At 43.9% G+C, this 19,824-nt stretch overlaps 1 protein-coding gene across 26 annotated transcripts in view; it reads right to left on the minus strand.

Annotated features, from left to right (window-relative positions):
• Window positions 1-14,100: 14,100 nt before the first annotated feature.
• Window positions 14,101-19,824, minus strand: part of ABLIM1 (actin binding LIM protein 1) — a 353,493-nt gene continuing 347,769 nt past the window's right edge. For 17 of the 26 annotated variants that reach the window (XM_030941227.1, XM_030941226.1, XM_030941231.1 and 14 more), the window contains one exon: window positions 14,107-19,355. In XM_030941227.1, coding sequence (XP_030797087.1) covers window positions 19,242-19,355 — 114 coding nt within the window. In that variant the 3' untranslated portion in view covers window positions 14,107-19,241. Of the gene's footprint in view, window positions 19,356-19,824 lie in introns of all 26 variants that reach the window. The other 9 variants (XM_030941221.1, XM_030941222.1, XM_030941228.1 and 6 more) reach the window with 3 other exon arrangements.

Consider the following 19,824-nt stretch of genomic DNA (forward strand, 5'->3'; position numbering starts at 1 on the left):
TCACCCTACAGGCAAAAGAGTCCTGCTCAGTGCTAAGTATTGGAATTGGATCTCTCATTTCAACCACCCAGCTCCCATCCACCACCCACTCAGCTACCACCCTCCACCTCTCTGAGCAACGTGCCAGGCACTTTGTTGGATAATAAGTTGCATGAAGCCCTTAAGGGACTTAGAGCCCCAGAGGGAGACAGGAAACTCGATCCTTTTTCCTTTTTCCTTTTTTTTTTTTTTTTTGAGCAGGGTCTCACTTTGCTACCTAGGCTGGAGTGCGGCGGCGCCAACACAGCTCACTGCAGCCTCAACCTCTTGAGCTCAAGCGATCCTCACCTCAGCCTATTGAGTAGCTGGGACCACAGGTACGTGCCACTATGTACCTGCAGTCTGTAATGTTCATTTCTTGTAAAGAGGAGATCTCACTATGTTGCCCACGCTGGTCTTGAACTCCTGAGCTCAAGCTATGCCCCCACCTCAGCCTCCCAAAGTGCTGGGATTACAGGTGTAAGCCACCACACTTGGCCAGAAAGTCTATCCTCACAGGAAAAGCAGCCTAATCTCAGCCAGTGAGTCTCAAACTTTAACTTGTATAGCAATTACCTGGGGAGCCTTTCAAAATTTAGGCCTGATTCAGTAGATCTAGGGTGGGAATGGAGATTTGACGCTTCTGACAAGCTCCAGGTGATACCAATGCCAGTGGTTTAAGCCACAGTTTAAGGAGCGAAGTGTTGAAAGAGCTGCTCTTTTCCACAGTTTGCCAAACTGGGGAAATGCTGTTTTTCTTTGTATGCCAATGGCTGCATATTATTTTGACATCTGATGGGGTCCACAATAAAGTGTCTAAAAAATTTTATGCTGGTAAATGATGGAAGCAAATCTTCAAGGAGAGTTCATCCTGCAACCAGGAGTCACAGCGGGTCCTGAGTATTTTGAACACTGTGTTACTGTAAGACCACTTCAGTGCTCCTGCTGCGTCACACGGCTATACTTGTTTTTCTTTTATGATCAAAATATGTAGGAGGAGGGAGGGGGAAAGAGACAGAGAGAAAGAAAGAGCAGGGCAGGAGAGGGAGAGAGGAGGATCATTGTAATACAACGTCCTAACTTCCTTTGGGAAACAGCCTAAGGTAGCCATAATTTCTTCTGGCAGAAATGACTGAGAGAATATAAATGGGAATCTTTTATAGAGGAACCCCTAGCAGGGCAGAATATTTGAAACCAGGCAAGTATAATTGTACGGTGTCTAGGGATCCCATTCTATCACTAGATTAGAATTTTTAGTAGAATTCAAGTAATGTTTATGGAGGATCTTAGAATCATTCAGAGTATACGATTCAGAGACAAGAACCAGCAGCCCCTAGATGTCAAGAGACAGAATTTTTTTAAAAAATGCATTTAAGGAGTAGTTTCCTCAGAAGAAGCCTAACCTGTTAGTACCTAAAGATGTGGCAACTTGAACTGTTCAGAGAACGAAGTTGCAAGTGTGCTTGGCTTGGGGGTTTGTTCTTTGATCTGTCCCAACTGACCTGAGAGCTTGCTGTGGTTTGAATGTGTCCCTCAAAGTCCGTGTGCTGAAAACTCAATCCCCAATGCAACAGAGAATTAAGATGGGACCATTAAGAGCCAATTAGGTCATGAGGGTTCTGTCCTCATGCGTGGACTAATGATATTATTGAGGGAGTAGTTTCCTGATACAGAGCAAGAGTTTGTTCCCCTTTCTGTCTTGCTCTCTCTCACCCTTTCACCTCCCACAATGGGATGAGCAGCATGAAGGCCCTCACCAGATGCCAGTGCCAGGCTCTTGGACTTCCCAGACACCAGAACTATGAGCCAATTAAATATTTGTTCATTATAAATTACCTAGTCCTCGTGATTCTGTTATAGAAGCATAAGACAAAGGAATATTGGAATATTCCTATCCTACTTCACACAACTATTATTGCTTAATTCAAATGACAACTGGAAGTACCCAAGTGCTGAGTGCATTAGAATCTATGCACCCAACAGGTGGGCCTCCTTGGGGTGGGGTGTAAAAGTGGGACAGTTGTGGGAATCTGTGAGCAAGGTTTTCTTGAGTGTGGATCATAAATTGATTTAAATGTGTCCTTCAGGTTGTAGAGTCAGAGTGCCTGGGTTAGAAACACAGGTTCATCATTTATGATCCCTGTGACATTGGCCAGCGTTCTTCATCAAATGAAACAAACATATGGGATTACAATAATATCTATTTCATAAACAAGTAAGCATTCTGTAGGATGAAGCACACAAAGAAGTTAGCATAGTATTTGAGACAGAGTGAAGTGCTCGAAAATGGTAGTGAGCACATTTAGGAAGTGCCCAAGTTGTGGGTAGGTGGGGAGGCGGGGGACTAAGCTGGAGGAAAGAGCTAAAAGCTTAAAAAGTTGTTTTTCTTTAAAAACTTTGTTTTGAAATTATTTATTTATTTTTAGATGGTGTCTCGCTCTGTCACTCAGACTGGAGTGCAGTGGTACAACCATGGCTTACTGCAGTCTCAACTTCCCTGGGACCAGGTGATCCTCCCACCTCACCCTCCCAAGTAGTTGGGACCATAGACATGTGCCACCATGCCCAGCTAATTTTTGTATTTTTTGTAGAGATGGGGTTTCGCCATGTTGTTCAGGCTGGTCTTGAACTCCTGGGCTCAAGCAATCTGCCCACCTCGGCCTCCCAAAGTGCTAGGATTGCAGGCATGAACCACTGTCCCTGACTGAAAGTTGTTTATCTAGCAATGCCTTTCTTCCTGTGTGGAGAACCAAATTCAAGCCCTCACTCTTGGCCATAAATACAGGTGTGAGCCACCTCACAAGCTTCTTGCCCACTTCTCACCTGCCCAGGCTTCTTGCCCACTTCCCACCAGAGAAGAAGCCAACATAGCCACTTCTGAGGCTCTCCTGCAAGAGCTCTGGAAATGCATGGCCCTTGCTTTTGAGTTTCACCTTTGCCAGACTCCCAGGATATCTGTCTTCTCCGAAGTGATTGCATCTTTCTTTACTGTGTAGTTTTTTGTGTTTGTTTTTTATAATAAAAACAAAACTTTACATCTTTCCAAATTAATTACTCTTCTTTGTCATTGGATGGGTTTTTAACTGTGCTGAGTTTTATCTTACTGATGGGTCATAATTTTTACAACTATTCTCCCACTGAGGGGTTGCAATATTCTAAATAGAACATATAAGAATGTCTTTATGGCCAGGCACGGTGGCTCATGCCTGTAATCCCAGCACTTTGGGAGGCTGAGGCGGGTGGATCATGAGGTCAGGAGATCGAGATCATCCTGGCTAACATGGTGAAACACTGTCTCTACTAAAAATACAAAAATTAGCTGGGCGTGGTGGCGGGCACCTGTAGTCCCAGCTACTCGGGAGGCTGAGGCAGGAGAATGGCGTGAACCTGGGAGGCGGAGCTTGCAGTGAGTTGAGATCCCGCCCCTGCACTCCAGCCTGGACAACAGAGTGAGACTCCATCTCAAAAAAAAAAAAAAAAAAGAGAACATCTTTATGCAGATTATTTATTTTCTTTTTTACAGCAGCATTATTGAGATATAACTGACATACCACACAGTTCATCCATTTAAAATCTACAATTTAATGGTGTTTAATAGAACAAAGTTTTGCAACTATCACCACAATTAGTTTTGGTACATCTTCATTACCCTATAAAGAAACCTCATGCCCATTAATAGCCACTTTATTCTCCCCATCCTCCCTCAGCCTTAAGCAACCACTAATTTATTTTCTGACTCTGTAGATATCCCTATTTTTGAAATGTCATAATAAGTGGAATCACACAGTATTCCAAAAGGCTATTTCATTTCATGGCTTCTTTCACTTAGTAGAATATTTTCAAGGTCCATCCACATTGTAGCCAGTATCAGTACCTCATTTTTTAACATTACCAAATAACATTCCATGGCATTGCATACCATGTTTCATTTACCCTTTCATCAGTTGGTGGGCATCCGGTTGTTTCCACTTTGGGACTATTATGAATAATGCTGCTATGAGCATTCATGTACAAGTTTTTGTGTAGATACATGTTTTCATTTCTGTTGGGTCCACTGCATAGTTTTGTGCTTAATCAGGCATTGCTTTCTGTGGTTTCACACTTGTTCTTTTTTTGCTGGACTCACGATCTCTCACTCCACCCCAAATCTGCTCCTCCTCCAGTGCGCACTGCAGGCTCCACCACCTAGCCTGTTGCACAAGCCAGAAACTTACGAGTCATCCTCTGCACCTTCCTCAGTTCCTCATCCTCCACCCTGCTGCAGCCCATGTTGAGTCCAGTCACAATCCAAATAGAAGTATTTCCCAGAGAAGCTTTGCTGATAGAATCAATCAGGTCATTCATTCTTCATATGCTTTACCCCTGTGTTTATGTTTGTGGGGTTATTTGATCAATATCTGTTTGCTCACAGTTTTAGCTCAAGTTAGCATAGTGCCTAGTTTGTTGCAAGGCACGTAAACTTTTCAAGATTGGATATGTGTCACATTCCCTTTACAACATCTCACAGCTCCTGATATACTAGCATTGTCAATAAGAGTTTGTTATCTTGAGCTGCTTTTCTTTTTTTCGCAATTTTTAAATTGTTATAAATTATGTGCAGTAAAATGCACCTTTTTTTAGTGTATTGTTCTGTGTCTTTTGACAAGTGCATACAGTCATGTAATCACTACCACAATTAAGATACAGAACAGTTCATCACCCTCAAAATTTCCCTGTGACCCTTTGTGGTCAATCCCTCCCCTCAATCCTATGCCCCGAAAACCTCTGGCTTTTCTTTCACTTAGCATAATGCATTTGCGATTCACCCATGTTATTGCAAAAGTTTATCCCTTTTTGGTGTTGAGTAATATTCCATTGTATAGATGAACTATAGTTTATTTATTCCCCAGTTGAAGAATATTTGCAGTTTCCAGTTTTTGGTGATTATGAATAAAGTCAGTATAAACATTCATGTACAGGTTTTTGTGTGAACTAAGGTTTTGGTTTTACTTGAATAAATACAGAGGAGTGGAGTCATTGGGTCTTATGTTAGGGGTGTATATCTTTAAAAGAAACTGTCAAACTGTTTTCCAAAATATTGTATCATTTTTTACTCCCACCATCAGTGTGCAAGTTCCACTTGTTCTGCATCCTTGCAATACTTTGTATTGAGAGTTCTTTGTCTACTCTCTCTGGATTCAAGTCCTTGATCAGATACGTGATTTGCAAATTGCTTTTTCCAATCTCAGACTTGTTTCATTCTCTTTATAACATCTTTTAAAGAGCAGAAGTTCTTAATTTTGATGACCAATTTATCAATTTATTTCCTTCTCTGGATCATGCTTTTGGTATCATTTCTAAGAACGCTTTGCCTAAACCAAGGTCATGGAAATTTTCTGCTATATTTTCTTCAAGAAATTCTATAGTTTTCAGTTTTATTTCAGTTTTATAATTGGGTCTTTGGGCCACCTTATTTCGCTTTTATTTTGTGAACTTTTTCACCTGCTTTAAGCCTCAAATCTAGTCTATTAGTTACGTGCCTGTGTTGCCCTTCCAGGCTTCAAGCTTTTTAAGGACAGAGATTGTTTTATCAGCGTCAGCATTCACATAAGCCCTAGAGTGAGCATCGCTTTACATTTGGAGCCTACACACCTCAGTTGCCCCCATAGTCCCAACCTGTGTTCATGTTCATGTTTTCCACAACACCCAGCACCACACATCTCACTTTAGATACAGTATAGATGTTACTGAAATTAAACAATGAGATCTCAGAAATGCTTTAGGGCTCTGTATCCCATTGAGAATTAAGACAAATTAGTGTAACTAGGAAACATCATTTGTGGTCATTCAAAGGCACTGACTGTATGAGGCACTCTTCCCATGTGCAGTCACTTGAACGCCCCCTGCTAGCCCAGACCTCCAGAAAGTTATTTTATTCTACGTTGTCTTCCTTCTCCTTCTCCTTCTTCTTTTTTTTTTGAGATAGAGTCTCGCTCAGTGGCCCAGGCTGGAGTGCAATAGCTTGATCTCGGTTCACTGCAACCTCCCACTCCTGCTCTCAAGCCATTCTCCTGCCTCAGCCTCCCAAGTAGGTGGGATTACAGGTGTGCGCCACCATGCGATTTTTGTATTTTTAGTAGAGCCAGGGTTTCACCATGTTGGCCAGGCTGGTCTTAAACTCCTGACCTCAGGCGATCGGTCTGCCTTGGCCTCCCAAAGTGCTGGGATTACAGGTGTGAGCCACCGCGTCTGGCCTCTATGTTGCCTTCTTAGAACAGTGTTCTTAGAACTGAGTTATATGATTAACCAAAGTGCTCTGATAGTGTATTTTAAAAATCTGGAACCACATTCAGGTAGAAAGTAGCAATGGAGACAGGAGTAACGTGTGAGCCCTAAAAACAGAAAGACAACTTTCTATCCTCAGAGTAGGGCCAGATATGAAAAGACAAGGGTCATTTTTTCAGGGGCAATTTTTCCCTAGTTGCACATTTTTCTTCCCAATATGAATGAGTTTTCATGGAACATCCACTTCCTGGCTGCTTGGAGACAAGGGAAAGGGGCTTTCTCCATTCAAGGGTTGCAGATTCAGAGATTGAAGGAAAAGCCCATTCCATCTGGAAGCTGACTTCCTGACCTGTTTTCAGAACATTTTACAGGAGGTACTCCTGCGTCAACAACAGAGAAAGAGAGGCATCCTTGGACAGCAAAACTACAGATCTAGAAGCATTTGGCTGTCTTTAAAGGACAGAGAGCTCTCTCACTTCTGCTAGGTGTGCTAGGAGATGCTTCTTCGTGCCTCCGCTGATATGTTTGGGCAAAGAAAAAACAATGGCCAAAGAAGGACAAATCTACTTCTTACCACTGGAAAGGCCTTTACAATTTTTTTTCTAGTAAGAAATGGGGTTTTGCTCTGTTGCCCAGGCTGGAGTGCAGTGGCTAGTCACATGCACGATCCCACTACTGATCGCATGGGAGTTTTGACTCGGTCCATTTCCGACCTGGGCTGGTTTATCCCTCCTTAGACACCTTGGTGGTCCCTCCTTTCTGGAGTTCATCAAATTGATGCTGAGCTTAGTATGGACATCCAATCAGCATGGTGGACTGCAGCCCAGAACGCCTGGGTTCAAGCCACCCTCCCGCCTCAGCCTCCTGAGTAGCCAGGACTGCAGATGGGTGCCAACATACCCAGCTGGAAAGAGCTGAAAGAACTTCATAGCTTTGACAGAACCTTTTTTTTTTTTTTTCTGAGACAGAATCTCACTCTGTTTCCCAAACTGGAGTGCAGTGGCGCAATCTTGGCTCACTGCAACCTCCGCCTCCAGGGTTCAAGCGATTCTCCTGCCTTAGCCTCCTGAGTAGCTGAGATTACAGGTATGCACCACCACACCTGGCTATTTTTTGTACTTTTAGTAGAGATGGGGTTTCACTATGTTGGTTGGGCTAGTCTTGAACTCCTGACCTCAAATGATCCTCCCTCCTCAGCCTCCCAAAGTGCTGGGATTATAGGCGTGAGCCATTGTGCCCGGTCTTTGACAGAACATTTTGTCCCAGAATGGAAAGGATCCATTTAAATACTGCGTTGTTTTAGTTACAAAAATTGAGAAATGGTGAGCATAAAGTTTAGCGATTTGAACTGAGGCATCTTCTGGGAGCCAGAACAGACTCATTAGAATAAACTTTATCAACTTGGTATTTTGTATTGTTTAAAAATAACCAATTACAGAAAATAGAAATAAGATGTCAGGGTTTCTATTTTAATTTTAAAGCAAATATAGTCTCTTTCTAGTGATTAATAATCAAACTTACTTCATACTTCAAAGGAACAGCCTAATTTAGGCAGTGTTTGAAAAAATTAATTTTGAATTGACAAATAATACTTGCATATATTTATGGGATACAACGTGATGTTTTGAAACCTGTACATTGTGGAATGGCTGAATCAAGCTAATTGATATATGCTTTACCTCATATACCACTTTTTGTGGTGAGAGAACTTAAAATCTGCTCTCAGTGATTTTCAAGTATATAATATATTATTATTAATATAATCCCCATGTTGTACAAGAGATCTCTTGAACTTATTCCTCCTACCTAATCTCCTAGTAAAGATTTCATCTTAATTTTTTTTTCAACCTTTATTTTAGATATGGGGCACATGTGCAGATTTGTTACATGGGAATATTGTGTGATACTAAGGTTTGGAGTATGGATCCTGTCACCCAGGTGGTGAGTGTGTACCCGATAGATAGTTTTTTAACCCACCTCCCCAACCTTCTAATAGTCCACATACTTATGTCCCTGTGTGCTCAATGTTTACTTTGCACTTAGAAGTGAGAGGGTGCTGTATTTGGTTTTCTGTTCCTGTGTTAACTTGCTTAGGATTCTGGCCTCCAGCTCCATCCATGTTGCTGCAAACCACATGACTTCAGTCTTTTTTTATGGCTGCATAGTATTCTATGGTGTATTTGGACCACATTTTCCTGATCCAATCTACCATTGCTGGGCACGTGGGCTGATTCCCTGTCTTTGCTATTGTGAATAGCACAGCGATGCACATTTGAGTGCGTGTGTCTTTTGGTAAAGCTACATCTGCAAAGACCCTTATTCCAAATAAAGTCACATTTTGAGGTTCCAGGTAGACATCTTTTGGAAGACACTACTTCAACCCACTGCACATGCACTGATATGTAAAGGCTCAAAACTAAAAACAGCCACCTTTCTGTAAAAGAAGAGTTTGTAATCACAACTTCTGGATTGCTTGCTCTTAGTCTCCTTCCAGCCAGGCCCTGAGGACAGTTACTAAGTTTCCCTGAAGTGACTGTCTCCATAGAAAACTTAAGGCCAGCATTTATTATACTCACTCTCCTAACAAACAATAGAATGAAGAGAACGAGAATACATTGAAAAGGAAATAAGTTAGTACAATAATAAGATATCTAGGCCACTTTTTCAATGTTCAGAGGTTTCTCAAGGTTGTGAGGGGAGAAAGGGAGAATATGATACTGGTGGACTGCTTTTCCCTTAAGCAGCTGTGCACCTAATTGACTCTCTCATCTCATACTTTTGTATTTTACAAGAGATAATCTCCTTGAAAATAAGGTGACACTTGAGCAGACTGAGGTGGAATCTCCCAGGGGCATTCCAAGGGCTGGAGCCTTGCCGAGCTGAAGGAAGTTGTGGGTGATTTCCTACGGAGGTCTCAGTGAGGGCAGGTTTCCCAGGTCTTGTCTGACTGTGGTCTTGTGAATTAGGGCGATGGTGAATAACAAATCCTGGCAAGGGATGCCTGGTTCATCACAGACCAGCTCTGCCACTGACCTGAGATCCTGGGATGTGGGGAAGGGTTCCCAAACTTGGTTGATCATCAGAATTATCTGGAGGCTTTTATATTTTGTTGTAAGATTTAACTTCCCAGCTGCTAACCCAGATCTACCCAATCAAAGCCTCTTTGTGGACTGAAGCCTGAGCTTTGGAGTTAGACTTGGGTCCAGATCTTAGCTCCTTCCCCAAGTCTCCCTTTGGGCTTGGACAAGCCAGGCAGGCTCTCATCTGTGTATCAAAGGGAGCAATATTCCCCCAGGTGGCTTGTGAGGATCATAGGTCACGTGTGTGCAAGGGGAAGCCACTTGATTGAAAAAATGGTTAATAAATCCTAGCAATTTACTCTGAGTGGTCTGAAGCACCTTGTTTTTATGTAAAGGAGGGGTGTAAGAATTCTTTTTTTCAACAGGAGAAACCAGCTGACCCTTGCTGTTATCTGATGGGAATGTAACTGGCATCAACATTTTTTAACTTTTCATTAAGAAGCATATGTTTTAAGACAATAGCAGGAACGAAAGAACCTATTCTTTCTGTGCCAGCATCCGTCTAGCTTAGAACAAAATGTTATTCATGGCCAGGCTCCACCTTGCTGAGAAAGCCTGGTATTTGTCTTTGTAGACAATCCTTTTGACATCCTTAGAAGGCCTCGTGGAGACCCCAGAGAGCTGTAACTGCCTTAGGAGGAAGGTGGCATTTGGACTTGATGGGAAGGGGCTAGAATCCTACCCACTTGGCAGTGGGCCTCTCCCAGCCTTGAGTTGCCCTTCTCAGATTAAACAAAATAATCTACCTAGAGTATTTAGCCCAGCACCTGGCACTTGGAGGCCTGCAAAGAATGTTCGCTGCTGCTGCCATCAGACCATTCTCTTCTTAGCATCTGGACTCAGACACCTGGTGGGTCTCAACCCGGCTAGATCTGGGGCTAGAAGCCACTGAGGCTCTGCCCTGCCTCCAGGCCCTTCGGGATACTCTGGGAAGGCCTACGGCTAACATATGCTAGGGGCAAAGCAGGAACAGCCTCTGCTCTGAAGGGGAGGTTTCCTAAGCCAACTTTTTTCTTTTTATCTGATGGGAAGGGCTGAATTAAGAGTCAGCAGCAGGGGACAGCACAAATAAATACAGAAAAACCCCTCCAGGAGTTGCAATTGTGCTCAGCACAATAGCAGGCCCTGGAGAGCAGTTTTATCCAGTGGAGATTGGAAAGTAAAATAAATGTGGTTCTATTACCCCCTCTTCCGCAGACCTGACTCGCTACAGCCTATCCCTGAGCTCTGCTGGAGTAGAAGGGAAATGTTTGTTCAGAGTCCTGGTCTCCTGTGGGGAAGAAGGTACGGAAGTGAGTTCTTAGGGCTGGGGTCGAGATTCCCTGAGGTTTTGGGCGCTATTCTCCCAACCACCCTGGCTTTCTCAAACGCTGGCAGCTCCAAGTCCCCGCCCTTCCCAGTGCTTTCCGGCCCACAGTGGGCCACCTCCAGCAGGGTGAGGCTGACAGACACACCCCAGCAATGACTGGCGGGGAAGAGTAGCCTTCTTCCAGCAATGGGCAAGAGGGACTAGGGAGGATTGGTGGCTTTCTCCCACTGAGGAAACGTCCCTCAATACTCTCAGGACCAGCAGCTCAACTTTGACAGCCTTTGGTTGCTTTGAAGTGAGTCATACCATTGAAAAGATCTTTCTGGAACAAACACCATCTTTCATGAGAATGAGTCTCAGCTCTTCTGCAGGGAGTGTTTCTAAGCATCTCTGGAGTAGGCTAGGACAATCCTCCTCACCCAGGAAAACCCTCTGGAGCAGCTGAGTCCCAGCCTGGCACCTTTGCTTCCAGTTTGAGGAGTCTGCCATGCTGGGTGGCCACAGTGCTTTGGAGGCACCTGTGCCCCTCTCTGCATGACACTTGCCCATAGGCAGAGTTTAGGACTGGAGAGACGGGCATTTGAATCCCAGCCCCACTACTCAGAGACAGTCTCTCTGGGTCTGTTTCCTTAACTAAAATGGAAGCAACCTAAGGAACTATATGAAAGAAACCACAGAATATGTTTAGTTCGGGGCTGGGGAAACATTCTTATTACATGGCAGCTACTTCATGAATAAAAGCCTTTTTTTTTTTTTTTTTTTTTTTTTGAGATGGAGTCTTGCTCTGTCGCCCAGGCTGGAGTACAGTGGCACAATCTCAGCTTACTGCAAGCTCTGCCTCCCGGGTTCACACCATCCTCCTGCCTCAGCCTCCCAAGTAGCTGGGGCTATAGGCGCCCACCACCACGCCCGGCTAATTTTTTGTATTTTTAGTAGAGACGGGGTTTTACCATGTTAGCCAGGATGGTCTCGATCTCCTGACCTTGTGATCCACCCACCTCAGCCTCCCAAAGTGCTGGGATTACAGACATGAGTCACCGTGCCCGGCCTGAATAAAAGCCATTTTAAGTGCAGGCTCTCGTTCTGCAGGAATTCTCATAATGACTTTTGTGGTAGGTATCATTATTATTCTTCTTTTATAGACATGGAAGTTGAGGCTTAGAGAAATTAAACAATTTGTTAGTTATACAGATAGCTATTGGTGGAGCTGGAACTTGAACCCAGGTGGCCTGATGCTATACCCTGCACTCGACTGCTGAGTAATACTTGTGGTTATTATTACTACTAATTAGCACATCTTCAAGGAATCTCTTAGACTATGCTTGGGTGGACAGAGTGCTGTTATTGAAGTATATAAAAGAGGTTGTGGGCTTATTTTAATCCTGGAGTATTTATATAAAGACTAGAAGGAGAATCCATGAGGAAGGTCCTGTGAAAACAAACGAAATGACTAGAGGGAGGGGTAAAAAGCCCAGAGTGAAAACTAAATCATTCTTGAATGATTATTTAAAATAATACTAGTCCTTATTCAACCACCTAAGTGCTCATGTGCTACACTTTGGCAATAGTCTTCTGATGGATATTATTATCTTGTCCATTCTGCAGATGAACAAATTGAGGCTGAACAGAGGATAAATGGGCTCCAAGAAACACAGCTGGTGAGTAACCCCCAAACTGTTCATAAATGTGCATTGGTGGCGGTGTTGGGGCTCATGGCCAGACTGAAGGGCACTGGCCAGTCTCACACTAAGAACCCACTCTGTGCACCACGCCCTGGGAGCTTTAGAATGTGGGACACAGTCCTTGCCCTAAGAAAGTCACAGGGAATGGCATGTGGAGGATAACAGCATGGGATCTGAAGAGGGCAGACCTGGAGAATTCTAGCTCTGCTGCTCACTGGTTGAGTGATTGAGCATGTTTGATTAGACTCTGAGCTTTGGTTTCCTGTCTGTATAGTGGAGCTAAAATTGTCTACTTTGAAAGGCTCTCATGAGCAACATAGTTACGCCAAGCTAGGGTGCCTGGTGCTCAGCACAGAGATCTCACTACAGTTCAACTGAAGGCAGAAACCCATGCAGCTAGCAGTACAACATTTGCTAAATACCGACCTTGAGGTTGGACTAGAGGCATGCAAAGAATCACATGCAGGTTGGGCTGGCCCATTAAGACAGGCTCATAGAAAGGGTGTGAACTTGGGCTTGTCTTTAATTTGGAACAAATGGAGCCCATGGGAAATTCACACGGGTAACTCCAGAGAGCTGATGGGTAGCTGTTTTTAAAGAGTCAACATTGATCATTACTTCCTTTCCCTGGGGCCAGGTCCTCTCTGCTCCGCCACCTCCTTGAAGAGTTGGGCATTGTAAAGAAGAAATGCCTTTGATAAAGCTGCCTGGGAGGGAGCGAGCATGGTATGTCCTGGGAACTTGCAGTGGTTTGGCAAGCTCTGAAGGTAGGGTACGGGGGAGAGGCAGCTGAGCAGTGGGTGAGGCGAGATCCTTCCACTCCCAGCAAAGGCGGTGTGAGATTCGCTGACCCAAGTCTAGCAACTGAAGTGAAAAGGAGTCACCTTCCACTGGAGAGGTGGCCACCAGAGCCAAATCCCACAGAGAGTTCATAAGGACTGGAGATGACCTCTAGCTATGGTAATTATGGACCACAGCAGGGATGCTTTCCCACGGGTGGAGGCAGAGGTGAGTAGAACACAGACCTTGAGCTGAGGTCTCCCGGCCTGTTTTCCATGGTGGTGAACTAAACATGCCAACTGTCTTGAAAACAACCTGTATCCCGCTTCCAGGGGAGGGTCATGTGAATGCCAGTGTGATTGGGTCCTGGGCAGGCTCAGCAGACACAGAGCAGAAGGAAGGCTATGGTTGGAGTGGGCCATCTTGGACAAAGATCTTTATATTTTCTGGCAAGCCTAAAATCTTGGCAATGATGATAACGAGGAAGTTAACATCTACAATTTCTTCATGTAAAGTTTGATCATGCAGGGGATGCCCAAAATTGGAAGGATGCTTTTCTCCTACTGCATTCTAGCTTCTTCCTAAAAAGTGGCCCACACTCATAGTGGGTCAGAAGCTTCAGACCTCCTCAAATCCCCAGTTTTGTCAAAATGATGGGACTATCCCTGCTGTGTCACAAACCAAATCAAACACCCGCGACACAGCACAGTGTAACGGCTCTACAAAACATTTGTTTCCTTTGGACAGCTTGGTCAATATGGTCTGGGTTATTGGACATACAGTCCTGGAATATCTTGTTGTTATTTGTTGCGTTTTTCCACCTACATGATAAAAATGCATTCCCACAGCCTTGGGTTCATTCTGATTTTGTTTTGGTTATTGGAAGTTGCATTGGTGCTTTTTAAAACGAGACAGACCTTCAAAGGGAGCCAGGGAACGAGAAATGAAGCACAGGGATGGAGGCGTCTACGAATAAAGCACACAACTTTATTCATGAAGTTGTGAGTATGATAGTGATGCAGAGTATATGACAAAGGAGTGCAGTGAGTGCTGCTGGCAACAGGAGCGGGGAGCAGGTCGGGATCACAGGCACAGCAGCGCGGGGCTGGCAGGGCCGCCACCTCCTCTGCACACAAGCACGTGGCACTTAGCGCGCCGACACACACCAGCTCAGTTTCACAGGGAACACGACACAGCTTTTCAAAAGGAATTCTTCTAAACATTTGCTTTCCTATTTCCAAAAGGGGAGGGAGGGCAGGAAGAACCATACGCCTTCCAACAATTGAAATAATTCCATAAACCCAACTTAAAATGAAAGAACTCGGAGAGCTTCAGTGCAGAGTCATCAGCAACTCATAGTAACCACACACATCCTTGGACAAGTCTGTACATAAAACCCCAAAAGAACATCAGTTTTGTGGACAATGGTTTCCTCTGCTGTAAAGAAACATATACATATATGATCAGTAAGCAGCTCACATCTTTCTGAATGTCAAGGTCTACAGGATTGTCTCTGTCCACCTTTGGTCAATGGGTTCAGGAAGTGACTCATGGGAACTTCACTCTTAGGAGAAACACTTTTGGGAATAATTTTATTGAGTAACAACCACCACTCAATTACACTAAGCTTCAGAAATTGTTCGATTTGTTTAATTTTGCTGTGTACATATACATTGTTTAGAAAGTTTCTTTTGGCTTAAACTGACCATTTCCCCCTTTCTTTTTGAGTTTTCCATGATTAAACTTGCCCAAATAAAAAACGTAACAATCCATATGCAAAGCGTATCTGTCACCACCTCCCACTGCTTCCTGGGCAGCAAACAGAAAAATAAACAGCGATTTAAAAAAATACCAAAGTGAAGGTTTCTCTTTCTCCTATCACAACATAGCGGGTAGTTCCCTTAAAGTACATCATTGCTGTAAGTTGGTATCACTGCAAATCTCAAGTCCCAAATAATCTCTTTTTCTGGATAGAAAGTTATTCAAAAGGGAGCACAAAAGAGCAAGCTTTGGGGCATACTGACAAACACTTCATTGGTTAGAAGAGACTAATTTAAAAATCAAATAAAATCGAGGCTGGCATAAGTAGTACAGATTAAATACAGATTAAATAGCTACCAGAAACACAGAAGAGGTGGTTAATAAAAACTGAGATTGCTTCAGAGGACACAGGAGTATTGATGAGACAGTCCATTTTCCTTCCACCATCTTCCATGAGAGTCAGGAAAAGGGTTCTGTGAGCACCCAACCTGGAGTGGTCACCTGTCCCTTCCATACACAGGAGGATGCTAAGACCCAGTTAGCTTTAAATGGTTTTTAGAAAGACCTACCTAGTCAAAAGGGGTTAATTTGAATTTTTCAAACTTGCAAAAGCATATACATTTGATATCATCATCTGAGAAGCAATTCTTAGAAAAAAATGTTTGCTTCAATGCCTAAAGAAATCCAGTGAAGTTTTAGACACATTACCAGCTAGACATCTCCAAGTTAAGAGTTGATCGATATACTGGACTGGGATGGAGAGGATGAGAACTGAAAAAGAACTGCTCCAGCCTCTGCCTCAGAAGAGGAAACTCAGCTTGGAGAGGACAGAATTGGGTAGTGGAGTAGATACTAGAGCCCATGATAGATAGAAAACTACCCCCATTAAAAAAAAAAACAACTCATTAACTCTAGTTTATCTCTTTGAGGTTTCAGAGAACAGGCAGTTTATGTGAAGTTATTGGAGACGTCATATTAAGAACATTTCATAACTAACCCCAAACCAAAATGTAGATGCATAGCTAGCTGTGCAAGTTTCCCAATGCTCTTCCTATCGCCTAATAAGTCACACAGAAAGACTATGTGATAGCCTGGACTTTCTTGAAGAAATTTTAAAAGAACTGATTTTCCTGTCATCATAGAGGCCCCTTTTACTTCATGCCATCAGTATGCACTTAAGAGTCCCAAGGAAGTCATATGTTCCAAAATGTAGCCCTTTACATAGGCACCAGGGAAGCCTGCCCTATATATAGTCCCCTTCCTAGGGTGAACAAGCTCCATTAGTTTGAGTGTGTTAATAACTGAAATTTTCATGTGTAGTACAGGGTGGGGTGAAAGCAGACCAATACCCATCTTGTGTGCTGTAACCTGGATGGACATTTTGAGGAGAAGCATGCTGAGCCCAGTTTAACCAAATGGACAGGCATTCTAGCCCACACATTCGATCTGGCAGTTAGCAGGAACCAGGCTGCCCCATGACCCATCCCTCCAGCTGGAGCCTTCTGCTGGGAAATGGAGTTGGGGGCCCACTCTGCATTATGGTTTCCAATGACCCCTCCCCAGAACAGAGCATTACTCTGCTTGCAGACAGGAGGCTACTGGTGCTTTCTGGCAATGCATTTCTGCAAGGTGCAGTTTAAATGAACTCATATTGGACTTGATATGGAAAGAAACGCTTTTTCTTCTCAAGTTGGATGCAGAACTGAGTTTAAAAGATACAAGGAAAGTAGGGTTTCATTAGTGGGAGCTGATTTAGGGTTCAGTTCTTTATCATTGCAATCTTAGGCAGGCCCCTTAACTCCTAGTCTCTATAAAATAAGGAAGGGGGTTGTCCCAGTTTTCAGTCTAATGTCCCCATTCTATGACAGACCCATGTCTTCTTTATGTAGACCAAGGAAGAGGAATTTTAGCAAAACTACTTGATTATGCCCGTGTACCTCCCAATGCCTTGATTTTTCTTATATTGACATTAGATCTGCACGTCTGGGTGATAATTCATTAATCAATGTAAAACATGCGGACGCTTTATTAGCTCCATAATGAAAAAAATCTCTCCACCAGCCAAGTGCTGGGACCCATGTGGCCACCATTGTTATTGACAGGTAAGGAAACATTGGAAATGCACCATCCTCTCCATCCCCACACTTTCCAGAGTAAAGCAAGGACGAGGACACCCAGGCCTTGTGCCAAGGCTGCCAGAGCAGGAGGGCACAGAGAGAGGATGGGACAGAAAAAGCATGGAATAAGCAAGAGGCCACTGAGACACCAAAGGCTAAACTGCAAACTGCAATGTGGCTTCCAACCAAGACAGAGCTGGTCTCATCTGCTCGTGGCCACCCTGTCAGAGCCGTTTGCTAAATATGTTAGTAGGTCCAACACACACACACACACACACACACACACACACACACACACACACACACACACACGAGAATAGTCCTCATTCAGTGCATAGCAATGAAAGGCTAGGACAATTTAGATTCCTTAGGTAAGAGCACAGGAGGATGCTATAAAACAGTGATTGTTCATTCCAGCCCCCAAATGACAGCAGTGAGCCACGTGTCAGAGGCTGCAACACAGACTCAGAAACTATTCTACTTGCTTTTTGACCACTAGTGTCAGAGAGACAGCTTGTAATCCTAATACTTGGTGCCAGCAGGAAGTACTTCAGAGCTTTTGTTCTTAGTGGCATATGAAGGTAAATTCAAATACTTTCTTCTTTGGCTTTAAAAACAGAGCTTAAATTCTTAAGCACAGCCCCAAAGCACGATAATAAAGTGGCGTACCCTCCTGGGTGTGGAGTTACACAAACTCTCCCTCATCTAACTGACGTCGGGAATCATGATGTGGTTTCACGTGCATGCACGTGTTGGGGATACCCTAGGCTCAAATTTGAATCTAGTGTTGCAGACTCCGAGGGACTCTCGTGAGATGCTCTGACCTCCACATCCCGCCTCATCCTTCCTTTGTGGTTCTCAGTCTGATCCTGCCATGAGCTACATCAGCGCCAACACCTTTCCACGAAGGAAGTGATGTTGGGGGCGCAGTTTAGCCTCACTCTTTGAGTCATACACATTCAGTGAAAATGTCTTTAGAAACTGCAACACAGCGGGACATTCAAGCGGAAATTAAAAAGCACAAGCACGCTCCCAAAATTGCTCTGGGTGAGTGAAACCAACACGTGTGCACACACCCATGAAGTCCACAGAACCGGGCAAGAAGAAAGCTGAAAAGGCCAAATTAAATCCGTTTGAAGGAGTCTACTTCAGAGTTGTAGAGATATAAAAGAGAAAAACATGTCTTTCCTTAGCCTATTATTATTGAAAGAAACCTTACAAACCAACAACAGCATGGGCTTGATCTGATTCACAGGATGCCAGAGACAGCAGAGAATAATGACCGACCGGAAGAACTAGTCAGTAGGACATGGGACTGGTTTTTGTTTTGTTTTGTTTTTTGGCCATGAGCGATATGGCCCCTAGGCAAAATCACCTAATGGCATGCCACTGGGGCAATCTGGAGGCAATTTGTGTTTTTCCTTTCTTTGCAAAGGTGGAGCTCCAGACAGCTCCTGTCCTAGGTGGGGAGCAGGAACCAGGCCTGCTATGGGAAGCAGAAAGAGTTAAGGGAAGGTTCCCTTTCATTCCTGTTCCTTCTCTTTTGCTTTTGAACAGTTTTTAAATATACTAATAGCTAAGTCATTTGCCAACCAGGTCCCCGTGAACAGTAGAGAACAAGGAGCTTGTTAAGAATTAATTTTGCTGTTATTCACCCCATTCAAACAGAGCTGCCCTATTCCCTGACAGAGTTCCATTCCTGCCAGGGCGCAGGTGAGTAACATGAAGCCAGTCAAGAAAGGCGGGTGTGAAGTCACTGCCGCCCCATGGACAGACCCCTCACTCTTCCTTCTTAGCCGCAGCACTACATAATAAATATATTTATACTTTGAAATTATGACAACCGATTTCTCCCATGTGGCATCCTAAGGACACTTGCTGGCTCTTATCCGGACAGTCAGCACTGTTGTTGGACAACAGGTAAAGAAAAAAAAAGAAGAAGAAAACAATGCAGCTCCTGTTGTATACATAAGGTAATGTGAAAAGGTCACACGTGGACACTACTCTGTGTTTCGGAACATAGAAATTTCTACGCCATGCTTCTTGGCAAGTGTTACTGTTGGCTGGCCCAACATTTGACTTATGGGTGTTCTAACTAGACTTTCTCTTTTTGGCATTGCTGAGCGATGGTAATTTGCAAATCCTCCAATCAAGTTTGGGCCTCAGTATGACATCCTATGGGGCACCGCCACTGTCAGTCCTTTCTCTAATTGCCATTCATGAGTGGGACTTAGAAGAGTTTTGCTTTTTTCTTCATGTCGTTGCGTCTCCAAAGAGGTAACTTGTCAAACTCCTGTATGGACATTCCAAAGATTTCCCGAAATACTTCAGGGGCTAAGTGGCGCTGGGAAGAGGAAAAAAAGAGCAGCTGTCAGTCCTGATGGCCACACAAATGGCCTTGAGCATTGCTCTACAGTTTATACAGAGTCATTCTGAAGAACAAGGCAGGAGAACGGGAGAGGAGCCGATCTTTAATGCTTGTGACATCAGTATTCCTTACCTGGTTGGGCCAGGTGAGGAGCCCTTCCCATCAGATAAAACAGCTGGCAGAGTGTTAATGGGGATTATAATAATAACACTGACTGGTGATGGGACACAGAGAGGTGATTTATTACACTGGAGACAACTCCACTCCAGGTCCTTAGAACATTGAGAAGATGCAGGGAAAATGGACTAACACAATAGGAAGCCAAAGAAAACGACCTCCAGCGTGGTTCCTGGGGAGCCCCGGGGCTTCCTCCTGGCTGAGGAATAGGAGGTAAGGTAGATGTCTGTTCTACTGAGAAGACTTCCATCTGTCATTCTCCCTGAGA

Source organism: Rhinopithecus roxellana, chromosome 11, assembly GCF_007565055.1.
Source record: "Rhinopithecus roxellana isolate Shanxi Qingling chromosome 11, ASM756505v1, whole genome shotgun sequence".
NCBI lineage: Eukaryota > Metazoa > Chordata > Mammalia > Primates > Cercopithecidae > Rhinopithecus > Rhinopithecus roxellana.